This window comes from Mustelus asterias, chromosome 19 (genome assembly GCF_964213995.1).
Source record: "Mustelus asterias chromosome 19, sMusAst1.hap1.1, whole genome shotgun sequence".
NCBI classification, from domain to species: Eukaryota; Metazoa; Chordata; class Chondrichthyes; order Carcharhiniformes; family Triakidae; genus Mustelus; species Mustelus asterias.
Window position 1 is genome coordinate 54706085 of NC_135819.1, and position 22203 is coordinate 54728287.

At 44.0% G+C, this 22203-nt stretch overlaps 1 protein-coding gene across 1 annotated transcript in view; it reads left to right on the forward strand.

The window, feature by feature from the left end:
* Positions 1–22203, forward strand: part of mov10l1 (Mov10 like RNA helicase 1) — a 70567-nt gene that overhangs the window by 45669 nt on the left and 2695 nt on the right. Inside the window, exons 19-25 of the mRNA XM_078234616.1 lie at positions 593–692; positions 6080–6241; positions 9750–9923; positions 11247–11396; positions 12084–12191; positions 17242–17382; positions 18609–18700. Of these exons, the coding sequence (XP_078090742.1) occupies positions 593–692; positions 6080–6241; positions 9750–9923; positions 11247–11396; positions 12084–12191; positions 17242–17382; positions 18609–18700 (927 nt within the window). The remainder of the gene's footprint in view (positions 1–592; positions 693–6079; positions 6242–9749; positions 9924–11246; positions 11397–12083; positions 12192–17241; positions 17383–18608; positions 18701–22203) is intronic.

Below are 22203 nucleotides of genomic sequence, written 5' to 3' on the forward strand. Positions count from 1 at the left end.
GCGCATCTTTCAGACTGTAGGAGGAAACCGGAGCACCCGGAGGAAACCCATGCAGACATGGGGAGAATGTGCAAACTCCGCACAGACAGTGACCCTAGGCTACGAATTGAACCCGGGTCCCTGGCGCTGTGAGGCAGCAGTGCCACCGTGTCTTGCTCCTCCTCTTGCCTTCCTTTTACTGTTTATGTACCTAATAGAAGACTTTGCGATTCCCCTTTACGTTGGCCATCATTCTTTTCTCAATTTGTCTTTGTAAAAAGTAATCAACAGAAAAGATGAATTGATTATCTGCACTGAGAAACTCCTTGTGAATATTTTTATACAGTATAATTCCGAATTGTGTGCGTTATTTCAATGAAAGAAGTCACAAATAATTACCTCTGAAGGTGTGCGCTTCTGGAAGGTTATGAGAACTAGTGGAACTTACCAAAACCTACTTTATGATGCCAAAACAGCTAACATGATCTGGGAAAGCTAGTTTGGTTTAGGATCTTTATTTTGTTTCAATTGATTGGTGAAAAGAATGCAGAATTTCTCCTTCAAAACTGAAAAACCGTAATTATCCACTTCTTGTTTTCTTTTCTAATCGAAGGACCGGACATTTTACTCATGTTTTCGTTGATGAAGCTGGTCAAGCGAGTGAACCTGAATGTCTCATTCCTCTGCTGCTAGTATCTGAGGAGGATGGACAGGTAAGACATGAGGGTAGATAAACTAGATTGGATTTGTATCGCCTAATTAGCATGTTCACCCTTGAGGTCATTGTGAGAGTATTTCTTTTAAACCTCCGCTACATCTCCGCGTGGAAACTCTGCTCTCGGGTGCCGCTGGGAATCTTCTCCCGCGTTGCGGGCAATGGGCAGTAAGCTAGGAAAGATGCCCACGTTATGTAGAATGTGGATCATTTGCTCTGCCGGAAGCTTGACCACCTGGATTCCTAAAGGTTGAATGATGAGGGAATTACACAAACTAGGATTACAGACATGCACGTGAACATAGGAAATAGGAGCAAAATTAGATCATTTGGCCCTTTGAACCTGCTCCGCCATTCAACAGGATCATTGCCAATCTATTTTTTTGTTTCAAATTACATGTTTCCATCTACACCCCCCCCCCCCCCCCATATTCAATGACCCCCACCTCCACCGTCTTCTCAGGCAGAGCCCCAAAGTCGCACAAACCTCAGAAAAGAAATCCTCATCTCTTGTCCTAAAAGGGCAACCCCTAATTTTAAAATAGTGCCCCCTAGTTCTGGACTCGCCTACAAAAGGGAATGTCCTTTCCACGTTCACCTTGTCAAGACCATTCACCGCTCGCTCTTCTAAACTCCAGTGGAAATAAACCCAGTCTGTCCAAACCATCCTCAAAAGACAACCCACTCATCCCCGGTATCAATCTAATAAATATCCTCTCTTAATGATCTATTATTGCTTCCTTTCTTAAACAAATCAGTCGCCAATGCATCGATCTAGCTTATGACCGAGTGCCACAGGAGGAGGTCTGGAGACCCGTAAGCAACATCCCTTTTCCCTCGTTCTCTACTTGTTTAAGCCCGCTAAATCAAAAGAGTTCTGACAGAAGGCCATTGACCTGAAAAAGTAACTGTTTCTCTCTCTCTCTCTCTTTTTTTCTTTCTCTCTCTCTTTTTTTCTTTCTGTCTCGAGACAGGAGCTGCCTGTCTTGTAAAGCATTTCCAATTTTTATATTTGAGGTAGCTTTGGATAATAGTTGATTGGATAATAAATGAATGATTGGAACCTTTATAGGTCGAATAGTTCGGATGGGGCAGTTTTTGTACAGTGTGTGCAGGAGGGTTTCCTGACACAATATGTGGATAGGCCGACAAGAGGTGGGGCCACATTGGATTTAGTACTGGGAAATGAACTGGGCCAAGTGTTAGATTTGGTTGTGGGAGAGCACTTTGGAGATAGCGACCACAATTCGGTGTCTTTCGTTATTGCAATGGAGAGGGATAGGGCCGTATGGCAGGGCAAAGTTTATAATTGGGGGAGGGGTAATTATGATGCGATTAGGCGAGAATTAGGGAGCATAAGATGGGAACAGAAACAGTACGGCCGTGATGCTTTACCCAATCAAAAGTGCAACTCCCCCTCTTCTCTTACCTTCTGTTTTATCTTTCTTATAGCATCTGTACCCTAGAGCATTGAACTGCCAGTCTTGTCCCTCTCTTAGCCATGTTTCAGTAATTGCTATAATATCCCAGTCCCACGTACCCATCCATGCCCTGAGTTCATCTGCCTTGCCCGTCAGGCCTCTTGCATTGAAATAAATGCAGTTTAATCTGGACTTCCCTTGCTTCTCTGTCTTGCTTTTGCCTGATCTGTCTGGTACGAGGATTACTGACACTGCCTTTACTACTTAATGTGCTGTCTTTAACTTCTGTGCTGTCCTCAAACTTCTCTTCTGTCTCCCCACTGCTTTGGATCCCACCCCCCTGCCAAACTAGTTTAAACCCTCCCGAGTGGCTCAAGCAAATCTCCCCGCCAGGATGTTAGTCCCCCTCCAGTTCAGGTGTAACCCTTGAACAGGTCAGCCCTTCCCCAGAAAAGATCCCAATGATCCAAAAATCAAAATCCCTGCACCAGCTCTCAAGCCAGGCATTCATCTGCCTAAGCCTCCTATTCATACTGTCACTATCCTAGCTCCCTTAGCACCTCTGAATTCTGCAGCCATTTTCCATTAGAGTAATACTGAGTCATTTTGTTCTTCCTGCCAAAATGGACAACTTCATATTTTGCATAATGTGGTGTACAGTAAGGGCTCTGCAGCCTCTCACCATTTAGATAATTAGCTGCTTTTCTGTTGTTCCTGCCAAAATGGACAATATCACATTTGCCTTTACTATACATCACATTATGCAAAATATGAAGTTGTCTGCTTTGGCAGGAAGAACAAAAAAAAAGCTAATTGTCTAAATGGTGAGAGGCTGCAGAGCTCTAAGGTGCAGAGGGGTCTGGGTGACCTAATGCATGAATCACAAGAGGCTGCTATCCAAGTACAGCAAGTCACTCGGAAAGCTAATAGGATGTTATAATGTACTGTGAGAGAAATTGATTATAAAAGTAAGGAGGTTATGCTTCAGTTGTACAGGGCATTGGTGAGGTCACATGTGAAATATTGTGTACAGTATTGGTCTCCTTATTTAAGGAAAGGTGTAAATGCATTAGAAGCAGTTCAGAGAAGGTTTACTAGACTAATACCAGGAAAGGGCAGGTTGTCTAATGAGGAAAGGTTGAAAAGGTTAGGTTTGTATCCACTAGAATTTAGAAGAGTAAGGGTGACATGATCGAAACCTTTAAGATCCTGAGGGGTATTGACAGGGTCGATGTGGAGAGAATATTTCCTCTTGTGGGAGAATCTAGAACTTAGGGGTCACTGTTTAAAAATAAAGAGTCATAGAACCCCTACAGTGCAGAAGGAGGCCACTCTGCACTGTAGGCCTCCTGCACCAACTTTCCGACCAGAGGACGGTCGCTCATTTAAGACAGAAGAGGAGAATTTCTTTCTTTGAGGGCCATGAGTCTCTGGAACTCTTTCTCAAAAGGCAATGGAAGCAGCATCTTTGAATATTTTAAGGCAGAGCTAGATAGATTCTTGATGATCAAGGGGTGAAAGGTTAGTGGGGATAGGCAATTGAAGTTAGTCAGATCAGCCATGGTCTTGAATGGTTGAGCAGGCTCGAAGGGCTGAGTGGCCTCCTCCTAATTTGTATGTTTGTCTCCATATCTATCCACAACCACCTTATGTCCTCTTCACAAAGTACTTTCCTACCAATCTTTGTGTCATCAGCAAATTTAGCTACCGTGCCTTCACCCTCCCCTCATGTAAGCCAATGATATAAATTGTAAAAAGTTGAGGCCCCAGCACAGACCCCTGAGGGATTCCATTCATCACATCTTGCCAATCATATGACCCATTTTTGCATAGCCTGTTTTCTGCCAGACAGCCATTTTATCCATATATATATATATAATTATATATTTTATATATATATATATTATTTATATATATAAAATATTTATATATTTATTTATGAGCTTTTATTTTCTGCAATAATCTTATCAAATTCCTTCGGGAAGTCTAAGTACAGTAGACCTACAGACTCCCCTTTATCCACAGCAGATGTTACCCCATCAAAGAGTTCCAAAAAATTGGTTAAACGTTGGTTTCTCTTTCACAAATCCATGCTGATTCTTCCCGATTACCTTGTAATTTTCTATGTGCCCAGCTATAACCTCATTTGTATTCCCTGGAATTTGGAGGAATAAGAGGTGATTTGATCAAAGCTCTCAAGGTATTAAAGTGAACAGATAAGGAAGAGAGAAAACATTTCTGCTAGGAGCATATTCTAACAATTAGAACCAGACCTTTCAGGAATAAAACTAAGGAAGAGTTCACAAACAGCAATTGATGCTAGATCAATTGCAAATGTTAAATCTGCAATTGATGGATTTTTATCATCTAAAGGTATTAAGGGATATGGGGTAAAGGCAGGTAAGTGGCTAAGTTTGCAGATCAACCATGATCTTATTGAATAGCAGAACAGGCTCCAGCAGCAAAATGGCTGACTCCTAGTCTTATGGGCGGCACAGTGGTTAGCACTGATGTCTCGCTGCACCAGGGACCTGGGTTCGATTCCCGGCTTGGGTCTGTATGGATTTTGCACGTTCTTGCTGTGTCTGTGTGGGTTTCCTCCGGGTGCTCCGATTTCCTCCCACAGTCCAAAAGACATGCTGATTAGATGCATTGGCTGTGCTAAATTCTCCCTCCGTGTATCCAAACAGGTGCTGGAGTGTGGCAACTAGGGGATTTTCACAGTAACTTCATTGCATTGTTAATGTCAGCCAACTTGTGACACTAATAAATACATAAACAAATAAATGAATGTTAGAAACATAGAATCCCTGCAAAAGGAGGCCATTCATCCCATTGAGCCTGCACCGACAATGATCCCACCCAGACCCTATCCCCACAACCCCCATTTACCCCTGACACAAATGGACAATTTAGCATGGCCAATCCACCTAACCCGCACATCTTTGGACTGTGGGAGGAAAAAGGAGCACCCGGAGGAAACCCACGCAGACACAGGGAGAACGTGCAAACTCCACACAGACAGTTACCCAAGCCAGGAATCGAACCCAGTCCCTGGCGCTGTGAGGCAGTCGTGCTCGCCACTGTGCCACCGTGCCGCCCCAACATACATAGAAAATAGAAGCAGGAGTAGGCCATTCGGTCCTTCAAGCCTTCTCTGCCATTAATTGATTGTGGTTGGTCATCAAATTCCATACCCTGATCCTGACTCCCAACCGCCCCAATATCCCTTGATCTCTTTAACCCCATATTCTTAAGAGTCATAGTGTTTTTGATTGCTATACAAGAATTAATAAAAATCACCAGTTAATATTTTCCAAGTTATTTAGTTTTGTATTGGCCACTTGTCAAGAATGGAGAAAGAGTGTTGATGTAATTGTTATCTAAAGAATCATTCATCAATCTCTCAAATTAGTTTTTGTTTTTCTTTCTCTCTCCCTTCTCCCCTTCTCTGCCCCTTCTAAACAGGGTTCAGATGCAGTTTACTTTGTTCACCCATGGGTTTGTAGCCAGAATCCTTAAGCGTTGTGATGCAGTAAATGGCGTGTGACTGAGTATAGTGCTTTCCTGCTGCTTTCATTGCATTTGATTTGCTAAAGTACATGGAATCGGCATTTCATTTACTTTGACCAAAGCCCGCTTAGGTGTTCTAGTTGGGTTTTAGCACTTCTCATTTCAAGTTCATGGAATAATTTGGGCCCAGAGTAAACCTTTTGTGAGCTAGCAGTGAATGTGTATATTCTGTACGCTATCAGATTGTGCATTATGGATATCTTGCGTTACTAATCTAAGGGCTGGGGGTGAATGTGAGGATGTGAAAACATTGCACTGTGAGGAGATTCTGATGATTTGAAATCTCTCTCTCTCTCACTCGAGTGTACAGGAGTAGGGAATAAATGAGAGAAGGCTTCTATAATTTGCAGCATGATCAGTCCAGTGCCGTTGTTTGTCATTAAACCTACAGATTGTGCTTGCTGGAGACCCAATGCAATTGGGACCAATAATAAAGTCGAGAATTGCCACAGCTTACGGCCTGTCTGTTTCACTTTTGGAGCGATTAATGACACGCCCTTCATACTCTAGAGACGAAACGTTTGGTGCTTTTGGATCTTACAAGCCTCTTCTGGTCAGTTTATTTGCAGCAGTCAAATAGTGTGGTCATGTTGCTGTTGTGTGCACGCAATATAAGATTTCTGTCATTTTGTACAGCTGCTCCATGTTTATATCCAGGTCACTCTGACTTTACAGGCTTTTGGAGTTTTATTTGTCTGTTAACATTGAACCAATATTGATGCATACAAGAGACTGAGAACTGTGTATTGGAAAGATACTTCTTGGGAGTGTAGATTATAGAACATAAGAACAAAATAGTTAAGAGCAGGAGTAGGCCATCTGGCCCCTCGAACCTGCTCCGCCATTCAATAAGATCATGGCTGATCTTTTCATGGACTCAGCTCCACTTACCCGCCCGCTCACCATAACCCTTAATTGTTCTACTGTTCAAAAACCTATCTATCTTTGCCCTGAAAACATTCAATGAGGTAGCTCAGCGAGGGAGTTCTCTGACAGAATAGAGTCATAGAGGTTTACAGCATGGAAACAGGCCCTTCAGCCCAACTTGTCCATGCCGCCCCTTTTTTTTTTAACCCCTAAGCTAGTCCCAATTGCCCACGTTTGGCCCATATCCCTCTATAGCCATCTTACCCATGTAACTGTCTAAATGCTTTTTAAAAGACAAAATTGTATCCGCCTCAACTGCTACCACTGGCAGCTTGTTCCAGACACTCACCACCCTCTGTGAAAAAATTGCCCCTCTGGACCCTTTTGTATCTCTCCTCTCTCACCTTAAATCTATGCCCTTTAGTTTTAGACTCCCCCATCTTTGGGAAAAGATATTGACTATCTAGCTGATCTGAGCCCCTCATTATTTTATAGATCTCTCTAAGATCACCCCTAAGCCTCCAATGCTCCAGGGGGAAAAAAAGGTCCCAGTCTATCCAGCCTCTCCTTATAACTCAAACCATCAAGTCTCGGTAGCATCCCAGTAAATCTCTTCACTCTTTCTAGTTTAATAATATCCTTCCTATAATAAGGTGACCAGAACTGTACACAGTACTCCAAGTGTGGCCTTACCAATGTCTTGTACAACTTCAACAAGACGTCCCAACTCCTGTATTTGAATATTTGCTCTGACCGATGAAACCAAGCATGCCAAATGCCTTCCTCATCACTCTGTCCACCTGTGACTCCACTTTCAAGGAGCTATGAACCTGTACCCCCTAGATCTTCTTGCTCTATAACTCTCCCCAATGCCCTACCATTAATGTTCAACATTATTTTGATCTTAATCCTTTTCACTTCTGACAGAGGGAGTGTAGGTTGTTTTCAATTAGTGTATAGACTGATTATTTGATGTATTGTTCAATTTTAGTGATTCATCAGAACAGTCTGTGCTTCACTGCAGTGCTAACGTGGTGATACAGCAATGGAATCAGATCATCGATTTGTACTCGATGAGAGGCCACAAAGCAAAGCCCTTATCAGCTGGGAGCGGTGGGGTGGTGCTTCAGCAGGAGTGCTGAAGGTTGGATGGCCAGCAGGATATTGCAGTGTGCCCTGTGTCTTGACAATGGCATGAGTGGAAACTGCAGCCCTCAGAGCCACCTAGATCATTTTGTTGCTCTGCCATGAAGGAGATGAGATCTCTGGTTGATAAAAGCAAAATATTGCGGATGCTGGAATCTGAAACAAAAACAGAAAAATGCTGGAAAACTCAGCAGATCTAACAGCATCCGTGGAGAGAGAGTAGAACCAATATTTCGAGTCTAGCTGACCCTTTGTCAGAGCTCTCTGGTTGAGGAAGCTAACTCAGGTTAGTGAGAGTCACCTTCCTTCCTGCAGCTAACCTGTATTTAACGGCAACTTTTAGCTGTGTTTATTTAGTTCTGTTTGCTCTCGAGCAAATTACAGGGGTACTCGGAGGGATGAAAAGAACGATACAAAAAAAGTGGGCTTCAAGATAACTACTGCATTATTTTATAAAGAGTGGAATCACAGTGTGGAATTAATGTAACTGAAAGTCACTTGTACCAAATATTACTTACAAACACTTCATATTTTGCATTGATTAATAATTGGAGAAGCAAAATGTCAGTGCATAAGTCGGATTACACTCTGGGTTAAGCACATGACATAATCAGAATATATCATAGAATTCCTACAGTGCAGAAGGAGGCTGTTTGGTCCATTGAGTCTGCACCGACCACAATCCCACCCAGGACCTATTCCCATGACCTCACGTATTTACTCTGCTAATCCCCCTGACACTAAGGGGCAATTTAGCATGGCCAATCAACCTAACCCACACATCTTTGGACTGTGGGAGGAAACCGGAGCGCCCGGAGGAAACCCATGCAGGCACTGGGAGAATGTGCAAACTCCACACAGACAGTGACCCGAGGCCAGAATTGAACTCGGGTTCCTGGAGCTGTGAGGCAGTAGTGCGAACCACTGCGCCACCATGCCACCTAATAGGAATAGCAGAGGGTGGTTTTGATCCATCAACCTCTGGATTATGGGCCCAGCATGCTTCTGCTGCGCCACTCTTCTATGGCAAATATTGCACATAGTTAGATTGCCCATGGTAAGTTTGAACATATTGGGCTATAAATTGGATACTCCTGTTTTTTGGGTGTGTGGCGGTTTGTAACCAGCCTGCCCCAATTCTAATTGAGATGGGCAGCACATAAAAGTGGTGCACCCACCTCAGTTCCATGATTGTAGCATGATCCCCAGTGGATCCCATGCTGCACCACTGTCTGCTGCACTGTCGTGGACCTGCACACCACAGTGGGGTCCAGTCACATTCTGAATAAAGTATGTGCTGCCTTCTCCTTTAAAAAGCACAATCTTTAAGAAAGCAAAGCTGCCCTAATGCATTGCAGGTTGATCAATACTCACTTTGGGCCATCCAGGGTCAAGAAAGATGTTGTACCATGTCGTGGAAAGAGCTTCCCACTTCAATGACGCCATCCTGCAGACATTTGTCGGACGAGTGGACGGCACGGTGGCACTGCTGCCTCTCGGTGCCAGACACCTGGGGTTCGATTCCAGCCTTGGTTAACCACGGAGTGGAAGTCCCTCATCTCTGGAATTATTCTCATGCTGAGTGCCCCCTCTAAAGCCTTCACCTCTTTTTCCTAAGTGCAATCAGGAGAATTGGACACAATGATCTTTCCTAAGTGCAGACTGTGTGGATTCTGCACGTTCTCCCCGTGTCTGCGTGGGTTTCCTCCCAGGTGCTCCGGTTTCCTCCCACAGTCCAAAGGTATGCGGGTTAGGTTGATTGGCCATGCTAAATTGACCCTAGTGTCAGGGGGGGCTAGCAGGATAAATACATGGGGTTAAGTGGATAGGGCCTTGGTGGGATTGTTGTCGGTACAGACTCGATGGGCCAAATAACCACTTTCTGCACTGTAGGGATTCTATGATCTGTCGATTGGTTTTAATTTAAAGATAATTTACAGGTGCACTAAATGGCAAATAATACAGCAAGGAAAAGAAAGGTGGCTATAAATATATCATTTAGATGTATGGCTGAAATATAACCCCCTCCTCCCTCTCCCGCCTTTTAGGTGACAAAGCTAGTGAATAATTATCGTTCGCATTCGTCTTTACTTGACCTGCCCTCCAAACTGTTCTATCATCAGGAGCTCACAATGTGTTCAGATCCAGCTGTGGTCAACAAGTTGTGTAACTGGGAAAAATTGCCCAGAAAAGGCTTTCCAATAATTTTTCATGGATTGAGGGTATGTTGTTGTGTACAGATACATTTTGAAAGACTTCAAACTTCAATATACTTTTTCATAATTAGAGCATCTTAGATTGCATTATTTTAATTGCAATGGATTTGTATAGAATGAGAATGTTTGTCACATTTCGGTCTCCCTCCCACATTTTCTAAAGCGGTTTTACTGTAACATTTACTTATTAAAAATAATGCTGCTGTTTTTCCTGGCTGTAATTGGGTTTTTAACAAGAACCGCAGAACACGCTATATGTGGTATGTGATAATTGATGCATCGTGCTTGTGCTGAGCTGGAGCTAATCTGTTTTTAATGGTGTTTGTTGTGAGGTAAATGTCAGCCTGGATACTGGGAATGATATCTGGTCCCGAGATACGACCATAGGATCTTTTACATCGAGTCAAAGGCTTGAACCTTTGCAGGATGGAAAGGGCCTCCAGCACAGCCAAAATGGCTCCAGAACCCCGATTTGTGGAAGTCCCACCCTGATCCCAGTGGATCATTGTGTCCAATTCTCCTGACTGCACTTAGGAAAGAGGTGAAGAGCTTTAGAGGGGACACTCAGCATGAGAATAATTCCAGAGATGAGGGACTTCCACTCTGTGGATAAATTGAAGATGAGGTTAATCTCCTTCGAGAGGAGATTTGCTTGAAGTGTTCAAAATCATGGGGGTCTCGACAGTGTAGATGGGGAGAAGTTGTTCCCGTTGATGGAGGGATCGAGAGTCAGAGGACACCGATTTGAGGTGATTGGCAAAAGAAACAATGATGACGAGAGCGAAAGCATTTTTATGCAGCGAGTGGTTAGGATCTCAATGCTCATTGCAATGCCTGAGAGCACAGTGGAGGCAGATTTAACTGCCGTTTTCAAAAGGAAACTGGATAAGTACCTGAAGGGAGGATACGAAAGGCTATGGGGAAAGCGTAGGGGAGGCGGACCAGCTGAGTTCTTATCGAGAGCTAGCGTGGATACAACCGACTGTATAACCTCCGCCTGTGCTGGGATCATTTCTATTTCTATCAAATCATGTATTTGTGGAAATGAGTAATTGATGTACCTTGTAATGGTCACTTGTGTTGTGAAATGCAACCCATTTCCCTTGAATGGAGTGACACAAGAAGTAAAATAAACTTTATTAAAGGTTCATTGCATCCCGTTGACACGTGCACTCACTTTCAAATGTTTTTACAGATTGCCGCCTTGATCACTAAATAATTGTCAGAAACATGTCCAGGTAGAGCTGTGCAATGTTTCATTCTTGCATGTCGTATTGGATTCTAATTTTGCCGTCATTGTTAATTGAAATGAATTTGCTAAAATTTCAGGGAAATGAAATGAGGGAAGGTAGCAATCCGTCATGGTTCAATCCTAAAGAAGCGGTCCAAGTAATGCGCTATTGCTGTCTCCTGGCAAAGCACTGCACAAACCCAGTACAGCTGTCTGAGATTGGGGTCATTGCACCCTACCAAAAACAAGTAGGTGCAGAGAGATATCTTTATTAGAACCATTCTTGATTGTAGGACTTCTTCATTAATTATTGTTCTCTTACTTCCACTTGAAGTGGAAGTAGCTGACATTTCGGCTACCGATTAAATCTGCATGCTGCCATCTTGCAATTATTTGTTGTCCGCTCCCAATTTGTTTCCCTATTAAAGTATATCAAGCTCGGGGCTCAAAATGCAACACGCTTGAGGGGCTAATTTGGGTATTGTTTGTCTTTTATATTGTGAGATGTTCATGAAAATTTAGCAAGAGAACATGAGGACATAGCTGTATTTGTGAGATGGGAGCACAAAGATGAAAACATGAGCAGTTTTCCCCAGATCTGCATCCATAATATGCACAAATATACAAGTGGCATGTTGGTACAATGGTTAGCACTGCTGCCTCTGCTGCTTAACAGCGCCAGGGACCTGGGTTCGATTCCCGTCTTGGGACACACTGCACGTTCTCTCCGGCTGCTCTGATTTCCTTCCACAGTCTGAAGGACGTGCTGGTTAGGTGCATTGACCATGCTAAATTCTCCCTCAGTGTAGCCGAACAGGTGCCGGAGTGTGGCAGCTAGGGGAATGTCACAGTAACTTCATTGCGGTGTTAAGGTAAACCTACTTGTGACACTAATAATTAAACACAATGAATATGTTTTTGTTTTCTGCATACAGGTACAAAAAATCAGAATTCTTCTCCGAAGTGTTTACCTCTCTGACATAAAGGTTGGATCTGTTGAAGAATTTCAAGGCCAGGAGAAACTGGTGATTATTGTGTCAACGGTGGGCTCCATTACTCATTCTGTTAATTTGGCATCCTAAAGTCACTCGATGGTATTTGGGGATAGTGTTAATGTAGAAACTGTTCCTTGCATTAAAAACAAGATACTGCAGGCCAGGCTGCCTGTATGGAGAAAATGAGTGTTACTATTTAAGGTACTTTTTTGATTCATTCATGGGATGTAGAGGTCGCTGGCTGGGCCAGCATTTATTGCTCATCCCCATGGGCATTTAAGAGTCAACATTGCTGTGGATCCGGAGTCACATGTCGGTCAGACCTGGTAAGGACAGCAGATTTCCTTCCCTAAAGGACATTAGTGAACCAGATGGGTCTTAACGACAATTGACAATGGTTTCATGGTTTAATTCCAGATTTTTTTAATTGAATTCAAATTTCACCATCTCTCTCTCTCTCTCTCTCTCTCTCCACCTCTTCCTCCCCTCCCCCCTCCCCCCCCCCCCCCCCCCCCCACCACCAAGTAGGATTCAAACTCAAGTCCCCAGGACATTACCCTGGGTCTCTGGATGACTTGTCCAGTGACAATACCACTACACCACCACCTCCCCACAGGTGGACCTGTTCCTTTAACTTTAGTCAGAACACTGCAGTCCTTGTTTAACTATATTAAGTAAAATATTTTATCCATATAACTTGTTCTGTTGTTCCTAAATATCAAGCAGAATTTAACTGCATCTTCAGCCTTTCTAATGTTTGACCATTTGATGAATGTTTCAGTCAATAATATTTGCAGTTACAGTAGATAAGAGTTGCAGTCAATGCCCTCACAATGGATAATGATTTCAATGTATTAACACACACATGGTATTTTCAGAGCTAGCATTAAAAATACATAATTATGCAATTATTGCAGCATTCATACTGTGGTACAAAATATATGGGGTTATTCATCAAGACTGAATTAAACAATAATACATTAAAAAACTAAATATGAATTAGGAGGAAGAGGAGCCAATGTTCTGACTTTCGTAGGATAGACACTGTCCTGCTCCGATTTCCAGCATTTACACACAATTAACCCGAAATAAAATTAGTATTTCCCTTTCATAAAATCATAGAATTCCTACAGTGCAGAAGGAGGCCATTTGGCCCATCGAGTCCGCACCTATCCCTGTAACCCTATGTATTTACCCTGCTAATCCCCCTCAGCTACACATCTTGGGACACTAAGGGGCAATTTAGCGTGGCCAATCCACCTAACTTGCACATCCTTTGGGTTGTGAGTGGAAACGGGAGCAACCAGAGGAAACGCTCGCAGACACGGGGAGAACGAGCGAACTCCACACAGTCACCCGAGGCCAGAATTGAACCCGGGTCCCTGATGCTCTGAAGCAGCAGTGCTAACCACCGTGCCACCCTGATCAATTCCTCGATCATAAGTCACTGTTGTGGTTTACAATGTAATTTAACCTCTTAAATCTTTGGGATTCTTTCCCACCCACCTATATTCTCTATCACAGAATCTCTCGGTGCAGATAAAACAGAAGCCTAAAGAGCTTGTGTTTCCAGTTTCTTTCAAAATAAAACTTTGATCATAAAATACATTTAGTTAATAGTGGATGATTCCAAAGTGATTAGAAGAAAATGTTAGTCAAGCGGAAGGAGGACTTCCTGCAATATTCTCTCAATCCTCTGCTGTCATTTTGACAGGAGGTGAGTGAAACTGCTGGAGAAATGGTGGGAACCGCTGTTCGCTATTTGAACCATTTCTTCGGGGTGTTGCCAATCTTCCACCAAAGTCGACAGTAGATCTGGCAACCCCAGGGGAATTCCAGGTGAAGAGGTGCCAGAACCTCGGAAGTGAATTTTGGATGAGTTGTGGCAGGAGTCGGTTTGTTGTTCGCCTCCTGATGAATATATTCTGTTTTGCTTTTGGAAAAACTGCCCCTCACCCTCTTTGAGTACAAAATTATTTAAATTATGGTCAACTTTCACAAAAGGACTTGCCAGACTTGTTATTTTCAGGAAGCTGCTGAAGAGGCATGGTGGCACAATGGTTAGCACTGCTGACTCACAGCGCCAGGGACCTGGGTTCAATTCCCCGCTTGGGTCACTGTCTGTGTGGAGTCTGCACGTTCTTGATTTTGACTTGATTTATTATGTATTAACATACAGTGAAAAGTATTGTTTCTTGCGCGCTATACATACAAAACTACCGTTCATAGAGAAGGAAACGAGAGAGTGCAGAATGTAGTGTTAGTCATAGCTAGGATGCAGAGAAAGATCAACTTAATGCAAGGTAAGTCCATTCAAGAGCCTGACAGCAGCAGGGAAGAAGCTGTTCTTGAGTCGGTTGGTACATGACCTCAGACTTTTGTATCTTTTTCCCATTGGAAGAAGGTGGAAGAGAGAATGTCCGGGGTGTGTGGGGTCCTTATTTATGCTGGCAGCTTTGCCGAGGCAGCGGGAAGTGTAGACAGAGTCAGTGGATGGGTGGCTGGTTTGCGTGATGGATTGGGCTACATTCACGATCTTTTGTAGTTCCTTGCGGTCTTGGGCAGAGCAGGAGCCATAGCAAGATGTGATACAACCAGAAAGAATGCTTTCTATGGTGCATCTGTAAAAGTTGGTGAGAGTCGTAGCTGACATGTCAAATTTCCTTAGTCTTCTGAGAAAGTAGAGGCGTTGATGGGCTTTCTTAACTATTGTGTCGGCATGGAGGGACCAGGACAGGTTGTTGGTGATCTGGACACCTAAAAACTTGAAGCTCTCGACCCTTTCTACTTCGTCCCCATTGATGTAGATAGGGGCATGTTCTCCTTTACGCTTCCTGAAGTCAATGACAATCTCCTTCGTTTTGTTGACATTGAGGGAGAGATTGTTGCCGCACCAGTTCTATCTCATTCCTGTACTCTGTCTCGTCATTGTTTGAGATCCAACCCACTACAGTGGTGTTGTCAGCAAACTTGAAAATCGAATTGGAGGGGAATTTGGCCACACAGTCATACGTGTATAAGGATATAGCAGAGGGCTGAGAACATGGAGGAGGTGTTGTTGCCTATCCTTACTGATTTTGATCTGTAAGTTAGGAAATTCAGGATCTAGTTGCAGAGGGAGGTGCCGAGGCCCAGGCCACGGAGTTTGGAGATGAGTTTCATGGGAATAATAGTGTTGAAGGCTGAGCTGTAGTCAATAAATAGGAGTCTCACATAGGTGTCCTTATTATCTAGGTGTTCCAGGGTTGAGTGCAGGGCCAGGGAAATGGCGTCTGCTGTGGACCTGTTGCAGCGGTAGGCAAACTGTAGTGGATCCAGGTAGTCCGGGAGGCTGGAATTGATTCGTGCCATGACTAGCCTTTCAAAGCACTTCATAATGATGGATGTGAGAGCCACCGGCCGATAGTCATTATGGCACGCTGCTTGGTTTTTCTTCAGTACCGGGATGATGGTAGTAGTCTTGAAGCAGATAGGGACCTCAGATTGTTGTAAAGAGAGATTGAAGATGTCTGTGAATACCCCCGCCAGCTGATCCGCGCAGGATCTGAGTGCATGTCCGGGTACCCCATCCGGGCCAGTTGCTTTCCGTGGGTTGACCTTCAAGAAAGCCGCTCTGACATCGCAATGGTGACCCCAGATACAGGTTCATCCAGGGTGGAGGGCATGCTCACGCTGACCTCTTGCTCAAAACGGGCGTAGAATGCATTGAGCTCATCAGGGAGGGGTGTGTTTGAGGTAGCGATTTTACATGCCTTCATCTTGTAGCCTGTTATGTCTTGCAGACCTTGCCATAGTCGGCGGGAGTCGGTGTGGCTAGCCTGGGACTCTAGCTTGGTCTGGTATTGTCTTTTGGCATCTTTGATGGATCTCCTTGGACCGTATCTGGCTTTCTTGTATAGGTCAGGGTCGCCTGACTTGAATGCCTCAGACCTAGACTTCAGGAAGCAGTGGATATCACTGTTCATCCATGGTTTCCGGTTGGGGAACACATGGATTTGATTCTTTGGCACACAGTCTTCTACACACTTACTCATGAAGTCAGTTATTGTAGTGGCATACTCGTTCAGGCTGGCCGCCGAGTTTTTAAATACTGACCAGTCCACTGACTCCAAGCAGCCCCGTAGGAGATCATCTGATTCCTCAGACCAATGGATTCTCTTTGATGGATTCTTCCGCTTCAGTTTTTGCTTGTAAGCTGGGAGCAGGAGCACAGCCTTGTGGTCTGATTTGCCAAAGTGTGGACGGGCGGTAGAGCAGTAGGTATGTTTGATATTTGTGTAGCAGTAGTCTCGAATATTTGGGCCTCTGGTAGAGCAGGAGACGTGTTGGTGGTAACTTGGTAGTACAGTCTTGAGCTTGGCTTGATTGAAGTCCCTGGCCTCGGAATGTTTCGTCTCGAGGCTATTCGTAGTGGTGTATATTTCGTCCCACGCGATCTTCACGTCCTTCTACCTGTGTCTGCGTGGGTTTCCTCCTGCAAGTCCGAAAGACGTGCTGGTTAGGTGCATTGGCCGTGCTAAATTCTCCTTCATCTATACCTAAATGCGTTAAAATGCAGCACGCTTTGGAACAAGAAGTTTACAAGATAAATCGTTCCTTCACTGACCATGTGAGATGTGTTTTAAAAGTTATGATACTTTAATTCGTAAACCACCAATGTATAGCCCAGTACCTATGTACAAAAATAAGCAAAATACTGTGGATATTGAAATCTGAAACAAGAACAGGGGATGCTCGGAAAGCTCAGCTGGTCTGGCAGCATCTGTAAGGAAAGATAACACAGTTAATGTTTCAAGTCCTTTTGGCTCTGTTGGAACCTATGTACAATTTCTAATGAGAGGTGAATCAACCTGCTACAAGTAGTAATCTTGCTCCGACTCACTTTTTCCCGCTTGTTCTAAAATACTTTAAGCTTCTTAAAATAACTCTCAGCAGATTTTCAGGTAGAATATTAAGTGTACAGTGGATAAAAACAGTTTTATACTGTTGCTTTATTGTTACATTTAGTTTTGTGCATGATTCCATTTACCTTTTTGTGTGAAAATTTACCAAAGTAAGAAGACATAAAAGTTGAAACTATTTTCTCTTTTCTGCGCAGGTGCGATCCAGTGAGGAAAATCTGTGCGAGGATAATAGTTATGTTTTAGGGTTCCTTTCCAACCACAAAAGATTTAATGTGGCCATCACACGAGCAAAAGCACTGCTGATTGTGGTTGGTAATCCACATATTCTCCTCCAGGTGGGTAAGATTCTTCGTCAAATTGGATTTCTGTGTCTGAATCATGGACATGGGGTGGCACAGTGGTTAGCACTGCTGCCTCACAGCGTCAGGGACCCGGGTTCAATTCCCAGCTTGGGTCACTGCCTGTGCAGAGTCTGCATATTCTTCCCATGTCTGCCTGGGTTTCCTCCGAGTGCTCCGGTTTTCTCCCACAATCCAGAGATGTGCGGGTTAGGTTGATTGGCCACGCTAAATTGCCCCTTGATGTCAGGGGGACTAGCTAGGGGAAATGCATGGGGTTATGGGGATAGGACCTGGATGGGATTGTGGTCAGTGCAGACTCGGTGGGCCGAATGGCTTCCTTCTGCACTGTAGGATTCTATGCTCTATATGCTTTAGAATCATAGAAACCCTACAGTGCAGAAGGAGGCCATTTGGCCCATCGAGTCTGCACCGACCACAATCCCACCCAGGCCCTACCCCCACATATTTACCCGCTAATCCCTCTAACCACATCTCAGGGACAATTTTTAACCTGGCCAATCAACCTAACCCGCACATCTTTGGACTGTGGGAGGAAACCGGAGCACCCGGAGGAAACCCACGCAGACACGAGGAGAATGTGCAAACTCCACACAGACAGTGACCCGAGCCGGGAATCGAACCCGGGACCCTGGAGCTGTGAAGCAGCAGTGCTAACCACTGTGCTACCGTGCCGCCCCTTTAACATCTTGCTTTACTTGATTTGTAACCTTCCTACAACTAAGCTTAACTTTACATTTCCATTTTTTTTTAAAACACCAGAATAACGCATAAAAATGGATTGTGACAAGTTATTAAAAGTATTCTTAATGTGGGAATAAATTTTTAGATTATATGGTACCACGTTGAAAGTATTGTGACATTGATTATAATAAGGCACGATGACAGAGTGGTTAGCACTGCAGCCTCACAGCATCAGGGACCCGAGTTCGATTCCCGGCTTGGGTCTCACTCTGTGCGGAGTTTGCACATTCTCCCCGTGTCTGTGTGGGTTTCTTCCAGGTGCTCCGGTTTCCTCCCCCAGTCCAAAAGACGTGCATTGGCCATGCTAAATTCTCCCTCAGTGTTACTGAACAGGTGCCGGAGTGTGGCGACTAGGGGATTTTCACAGTAACTTCATTGCAGTGTTAATGCAAGCCTACTTGTGACACTAATAAATAAACTTTAAAAAAGTTAAACTTAAACATGTCTACTCATTACAGGATCCGTGCTGGGGTGCATTTCTGGAGTATTGTGTGGTAAACGATGCATATGTGGGTTGCAATCTCCCACATGAATTCTTAGTTCAGCAGGGGTAAGTTTGTTTTCCGATTACTGTTAATCCACTGTCCCAACTCCTCTTCAGTGAGCTGGGTTAACCCGAGTTCATTGTTAAACTAAAACAGTAAGCTCAGGCAGCATCTGTGAAGAGAATAAAAGTTGACATTTTGGGTAAATAGCTAAAGGGGATAACTTGGGCGGCACAGTGGTTAGCACTGCTGCGTCACGGCGCCAGGGACCCAGTTCAATTCTGACCTTGGGTGACTGTGCAAACTCCACACATTCTCCCTGTGTCCAAAAATGTGTGGGTTAGGTGGATTAGCCATGCTAAATTGCCCCTTAGTGTCAGGAGGATTAGCAGGATAAATACGTGAGGTTACGGGATGGGAGCTGGGTGAGATTCCTGTCAGTGCAGGCACGATGGGCTGAATGGCGGGCCTCCTGCACTGTGAGGATTCTATGATTCTAAGTATGAGATAGGTATGTACATAAGGAGGAAAAGTAGAGAAAATTCCAGTAACCCCAAGAGGTTGGTGGAAGAAAAACCACCTACTTTGGTTGCCTGTCACTAAAATGTCACCTAAATTCTCATCCTTTTGTGTAAATTCCTTTTTGGTCTCACTCCTCCCTTTCTCTGTAACCTCCTCCTGCTCCTCCTCCTCTCATGTCTCCTTGCACCCTCTCAAAAAACCCTACCCATTCCTCGAGCATCTTGTACATCCCTTCCCTTTGCCCACTGTTGGCAACCAGGCCTTCTGTCACTTAGGTCTCATGGTGTGAAATTCCCTACCCAAACCTCTTCACCACCTTTTCTTCCTCTTAAAATCCTCCTTAATACTACCTTTAATCAAGTTTTTAGTCACCCCTCCTGGTCTCAACAACGTTTTTTTTAATATATATATATATTACACCTCTGTGAAGTGCCACATCTCAATATCAGGGGTGCTGTGCAAGTGTACACTTTTGTCCTCACAACTGTAACCTCTTTGTATGTCGATCCTTTTGCCTCTACCCAGTATTCTACCCAGTATACTTCAATCGTCTCATCCACATGAGCTACTAACCAGAACACTATTTGAGTTATTTGTCTGCAAAATATTTCTGTAGGGGCTTGGGATCTGGTAATGTCAGGTGACATAAACAGTATTTTGGGTATTTGGGCAGCTGCTGCTGATAATACGGGGGCGGGGGGGGGGAACAAGATGGATGTTAACATGACTCTTAATCCAAGGAAGCACGGATTATGCAGATGATCTCTTCCATTCAGTACTGCCAAATAGCCGTGTCAGCAGATAACCGCTGAACCTCTTGCATTTTGTTCATATCAGTGGTGCCTACTCATTTAAAAGCTGAGCCTTCAATGGTCCATGTTGTAGGATAAGTTACACAAAATTGCAAAACACACTCTGCAGGCTGTTTTGGAGGAAAATCTCTCAACCTTCCCAAATATATGAATCATCATTTCAGGATTCCGATCATCTACCGGGGCTTGAGTTGACAGGAATCTATTTGTAGTTGAGTTCCACTGCTGAGCGTGGGCTCCTAAGAGGTGTAATGACCCATGTTATATAGATAGGTTGGGTGACTGAATGAAAACCTGGCACATAAAGTTTAACCTGGAGAAGTGTGAATCATGCACTTCGGTAGCAGGAATCAAAGGGTAGATTATTAACTAAATGGAGAGAGACTGCAGGTGATTGAAGTGCAGAGGGATCTGGGTGTCCTAGTGCATGAATCACAAAAAGCTAGCCGGCAGGTCCAACAAGCAGTTAAGAAAGCAAATGGCATTTTGGCTTTTATTGCAACAGTGTTAGAGTTTAAAGATAGGAAGGTTTTGCTGTAATTGCACAGGGTGTTGGTGAGGCCTCACCTGTAATACTGTGTACAGTTTTGATCCCCTTACCTTTAAAAAGGATATAGTAACATTGGAGGCAGTCCAAAGGAGATTCACCAGACTAATTCCTGGGATGAGAGGGTTGCCCTATAAAGAGAGACTAAATAGCCTGGGTCTGTACTCCTTAGAATTTAAGAGTGAGGGGAGACCTTATTCAAACATATAAGATCCTGAGCAGGCTTGACAGGGTAAGATGTTGAGATGTTTTCATAGTGGGAGAGTCTCAAACAAGGGAACATTATTGCAATATAAAGGGCTGGTCATTTAAAACTGAGGTGCATAGAAATTTTTTCTTGCAGAATTGGACAGCACAGTGGTTAGCACTGCTGCTTCACAGTGCCAAGGAGGCAGATTAAATTTGGCCTTGAGTGACTGTGCAGAGTTCTCCCTGTGTCTGAGTGGGTTTCCTCCCACAGTCCAAACATGTGCAGGTTAAGTTGATTGGCCATGCTAAATTGCCCCTTAGTGTCAGGGGGATTAGCAGGGTAAGATGCAGGGTTATGGGGATAGGGTGGGATTTTTGTCCGTGCAGGCTCGATGAGCTGAATGGCTCCTCTGCACTGTAGGGATTCTATGAGAGGGTAGTGAACCTCTGGATTCGCTTTGTGTGGAGGCTGAATCATTGAATACTTCTAAGTGGAGGTGGATAAGTATTTGATAAATCGAGGAGCAGAGGGCTATGGGGAAATGCACATGATTGTATTGAGTGGCGGGGCAGGCTTGAAGGGCCTTGGTGGCCTACCCCTGCTTCTATTTGTGTTCTTGTTTTCAGGTTACTAACAAGCAGCCAGCCTTTAGTTTGGTGTGGGAGGACAAACAGTATGGAATGGTTGACTGATGTAATGCGTGTCATGGCAACCACTAGGATGGCATTTGCAGAATTACAGGTTCTTCACACCATTATTGGAGTGGTATTTGTTATGATTTAATTAAGATAATTCTGAATGACGCAACAAAGAAAACTGGCAAATCCTGCAATCTAGAAATTCCAGCACCCTATCTGACTGCGTCTTGACAATCATTGTGACTCTAATGAATCTGTTTGAAAAGAAAATAGTTTGAGCTTATGGGGAAAGAGCATGTAATTGGAAAGCTCTTTCAAAGAACCAGCACTGACCTAATGGGCTGAATGGCCTCCTCCTGTGCTGTATGGTTCGTAATATTTGCTTTTGGTGTTGCCTAGTGATGTGGCATTACCTGTAACATTTGCTATTCTGAAACGTGTCCATTCTGCACTTTGACAGGATACAGGGGCAGAAACTGAAAATGATAGATTGAAGAGTGCAAGGGTTGAGTTCTTTGTGTTGCAGCTAATCTGTTATATTTAGTTGTGGTTTTTCAGTCAGTTTGGATGTTCCAGAGAAGAGACCCATTTTTCCCCATTCACTGCCCTTCTTGGATCTGTTCTAAAGCCAACAATTACCCCAATGTTCTCCCCTCAACTCAACTTGCAATGTGTACAGCTGCCTCAAAAGCTCTGTTTCGACTCCTTTGACTTTGAATTCTTAATTCTTATGAAAATCTTCAAAAATGCCCCATCACCATTCTCCCAGTCTTCAGCGAAACGATGGAAGAGATCACCAGGAGTGCCACTAAGGGACACCCACTTGTCAATGCTTAGTTCAGGTTCTGCCAGAACCATT